Here is a 4,152-nt window from a genome sequence, read left to right as displayed (position 1 = left end):
AACCTCATATACCCAGTTCAACTGCATGGAGTAGGAGAAGGTAAAGGAGGTCCCTGCAGCCCATGGAAGTTCAATAGTGGAGCAGATACACCACATGTAGGCCATGGAAGACTTCACACTGTAGCAAAAAAGCTGAGCCTGAGGGGAAATGTGTTGAAATTGAGACCTTGAGAGACACGCAATGCCAGAGTGGGAGTGGACCCCCAGAGCCACGGGGGGTGAGGAGGTGCACTGGACCAGAGGCCTGTCTGCAGCCAATGGATGTTTCCATGCCGGAGCTGGGAGCTGAGCCCAAAGGGGTCCGTTACTCCATGGGAAGCTTTGGAACATCTTGTTCCTGGACTTTCATGCCGAGAAGAGCGGCAGAGGTGAACTGACTGCAACCCCAATTCCCTGCCCCCTGTGCTGCACGGCAGGGGAGAAGGTAGAGAAATTGGGAGCAAAGTGATTTGAGCCCGGGAAGAAGGGAGGGGTGGGGAGGTGGTGTTGTAAAATGTGGTGGTTATGTCTCACTGTGCTACTGGGATGATTGGTAACAATCTAAATTGATTTTTCTTCCCCAAGTTGAGTCTGTTTTGCCAAATATTAAGGAGCTCTGAACAAAGAGCTTGCTTTAAGATCTTGTTAATCATTTAGATATAAAAATGAATTAGAGCCCAACAGGTACTAGGTAATTTCATCTTTGAACTGATGTAATAAAGGCTGCCAATGGGCCCATAAGCTGAAAGTGTCGCAAAAGAAGGTATCTTCTCACATTGTTGAATTAGAGCAGAATAGCAAGCCATCAATATGATGAGGCTTTGAAAAGGCAAAACCAATTATAGGATCTATCAGTAACCTACTTCTAAGCAGAGCTAAATACATAGAATCATAGAATAGCCCAGGTTGGAAGGGACCTCAAAAGACCATCTGGTCCAAGCTTTTATTGGAAAGGTAGCCCAGATGAGAAATAAAATACGAATGTTGCTAAACAAGCAAACTCATATTCCAGCTACAATCCTAGCCTTGTGCTTTCAAGAAAGGCTCATTCATATTGACACAAGTTAAGAAAAAGTCTTTAAAATTATGAAGTGAATAAATAACCATTTACATGGAAAAAGAAGAAAAGCTTGGCTTATGTATGTTAAAGTTCAAACAAAAATCTGCAGCTAACTATCACAGGACTTGCTAATTTTCAGTGAATCACTTGTAGTAACTGATATTCTCTGCTTACAAGAATTAGGCCCAAAATCTAGATTACGAATCTTTGTCTGATAGTACCATTCTGAACAATGTATTAATGCAATGGTTTTTAATTTCCTGTGCAAGTAATGAAGATGCATATGTTAAGAAATTGAAAAAACACATATTAGTAAGGAAAACCTGCATACCAGAGCTGCCATAGCCCAGCCAGTTTTGTTGTAGATGAACTCTAAGTTATTTCTTCGCAGATATAACAAGCCACCGACAAGAGATACCAGGAGAGCCAGTGCAATTGTACCAGAATAGTTAGGAGGCCTGAACACTCTTATCTGGAAAAGATAAATGCAAATAACAGATTGCAAATAAATGCATACATATAGATCATCTTCCATACAAACAAATAGAGAGCATCTGGAATCTGGTTTCAGAGTCATAAAGAACAATCTCCAAAGGTATACTTAAATAAGAGAAAATACCACTTCCTTTAAAGAGCACATAATACAAAAATAATTTTAAGCATTATTTTGAACTGCTCAACTCCAAAACATTATTTTTTAAAACAGATTTGCAGGCTGTGTCTGAATTAGGACCTCTGGATTTATCTATTTTGTATATGGTTTTGCAAAGCACATTTTACTTATTACCAACTAATTATCGCAGTATCAGTACTTGTTTTCATCCAGAATAAGACTAAAAAAAACTTAACAAAGCAAGAACTGTAAGTACCATGACTATGTTTCCTTCTTCTTTTTTTTTTTTTTTTTTTTTAATGTGTTCTAGAACCTACACTTGAGGGGAAAAAGGTATTAAGGAAAGATGGAATTTGTCATCAGCCTGTCTCAGACTACAAAGATACATTTGGCTTCAACTTTTAAAATTGTCGAAAGACTTACATGAACATCTGTTCTGTCAGCTATCCATTTAGCTAGCTGCTCAGCTGCAAATCCGATTCTCTGCAGGTCAAATGTGTCAGCTCTCTTGGGTTTCCCTTTTGGAGGAAAATGCATGAAAGTCGGAGCAGAGTTCATATTCAGCTACAAAACCAGGAAAAATAGCAGAAAAAAATCAGTAACTCTATCCTCAAAAATGTTTACCTTTTATGTGTAAGACAACAAAACTCTAATTATCATGAAAAATATTATTTGCCTCCATACATTCTCTTTTTTATACTTCCTCATGTATAGTCCTGCAAAAAGAGTGCTCAGAATATTCCTTCCAGTAGATTCTTTGGGATGTTTAATTTTTCAAAGTATTTCAACCACCAGCTTTTCTGAGTAAGAGTATCTTATGCTTTAAAGTTCTCACACACTGTAAGAACTGTCCTGTAATTAGTGAAAGACAGATCCCACATCCATCTAATCTGTTGAAGTATATTAGGTAATAATTCTAGGGGAGGAAAAAAAATATTCAAATTGTTTGACATTGTTTCTCTTGTCTAGCTCTCACCAATTCAAAGTTAACTAGACTGAACTGTCTAGCCTTCCACTGGCTTCAAGACAGACTACCCACTAGTGGCTTGTCTTTTTTTGAATCTAGAAAGGCCTAGATAACTAGCTGAGACTATGTAACTCACCCTAAAAATTACATGACTGTTAATCCATGTGTTGATGTCACTGGAACTATTCACAGTATACAAAAAAAACCTCAAAGGTGATAAAAAAAATAGATTTACATTTACATTTGGCACTTTAAATTTTGAATTCAGCTTTGCAAGGTGGCATAGAAGAATATAATTTTACTATACAAAATTCCTCCATATTCAGTCCATCTTAGAAACAGTGCAATAAAACACTTGAAAAAAAAAATAACAAATAAAATCAGGGGAAATACTTAAAGATTATGCAATATGGAGATCTTTAACAAAGGCAGAGTAAATTTGTTTGTTTCATTCTTACAAAATGAGTTTTATCACATTACCAAAACACAATATTTAATCAAGTAGAGAACTGAATTTATCAATAGAAATCACAAGAAATTACAATATTTTCCATCTAAGCAAAAATTAGCCCTCTTCTTTAGTGAACTGATTTGGAAATAAAAAAAAAATACTCTGAGAAAGGCTAAGACAAAGTTGTGAAATAGTTTAATAAAATATTTTATAAGATACAGAAACATTCTGGGATACAGAAACCTTCAGACATTGTGTAGAGTTGGGGGCAGTCGGTCTGCAACTGCTTTGTCATTTCTCTATAAACAGAATAAAAGCTGAAAAATCAGCGTCACATTACTTTTTGGGTTTTTGTGCTAAGGCAGAAGTACTACATGACTTGTTTGCACATATAAACATATGGTCAGACTACATTTCCCCCAATTCCACCTTAAAATAGTCATTACTTATTCTTACCAATGTATTTCTCAAAGATAGTAGAAAACTTTTACATTTTCTCTCATTTGGTCTTTTACCTGACTTTAAATGCATACCATCTGAAATAAACTGAATCTGTGCCCTTTTACACAAGGCATAAGTTGGACTGGACTATTCTAATATGTATTCATTGGCTAAAGGGAAGATCAAACAACATACTTCTTATTATTGTAACCATGTAGGATAACGTAAGGTGATTTTAAAGCTTATTTGAACTAAAATTTTTAAAGTGAAATCTTAAGCCATTAATAACCATTCTTTACACAATATATTCTAAGATGTCAATTGCAACAGATGTCAATTGCAAGCAAAAATATTTACTAAACAAAGTAATTAAACTTTTTAAGTTTTTTAAAAATAAATATTAAACTTTCCCCCTGAAAATTTTAAATCACACACTTCATCAAAAGGTGGTTAAAAATACAAAAAACTTCAAAACTTGTCAGTCCTCTTAATCTGCATTTTTTGCTTCAATCAACAGATAAATATCAGAGAAAAGTATGTCAGTATTTAGCATTAACTTTCAAGGGATGTGTTTTGCCTCCTTGACTACTCAGTTTAAGAGGGGGCCTTAGACTGTTCTTCAATAATTTATTTTTTCACTC

The 4,152-nt window shown here is 35.4% G+C and overlaps 1 protein-coding gene across 1 annotated transcript in view; it reads right to left on the bottom strand.

Annotated features, from left to right (window-relative positions):
• LOC104528924 (tumor suppressor candidate 3) overlaps window positions 1-4,152 on the bottom strand; it is a gene marked incomplete at its 3' end in the record, with an annotated part of 26,257 nt that overhangs the window by 9,520 nt on the left and 12,585 nt on the right. Inside the window, exons 3-4 of the mRNA XM_010173082.1 lie at window positions 2,076-2,216; window positions 1,371-1,511 (exon numbers count right to left, since the gene is read on the bottom strand). Coding sequence (XP_010171384.2) covers window positions 1,371-1,511; window positions 2,076-2,216 — 282 coding nt within the window. The remainder of the gene's footprint in view (window positions 1-1,370; window positions 1,512-2,075; window positions 2,217-4,152) is intronic.

The sequence above is a fragment of the Antrostomus carolinensis genome, unplaced genomic scaffold, assembly GCF_000700745.2.
Source record: "Antrostomus carolinensis isolate BGI_N321 unplaced genomic scaffold, ASM70074v2 scaffold12418, whole genome shotgun sequence".
NCBI classification, from domain to species: Eukaryota; Metazoa; Chordata; class Aves; order Caprimulgiformes; family Caprimulgidae; genus Antrostomus; species Antrostomus carolinensis.
Note: the sequence above shows the minus strand (reverse complement) of the source record. Positions and strands in the feature narration are given on the sequence as shown.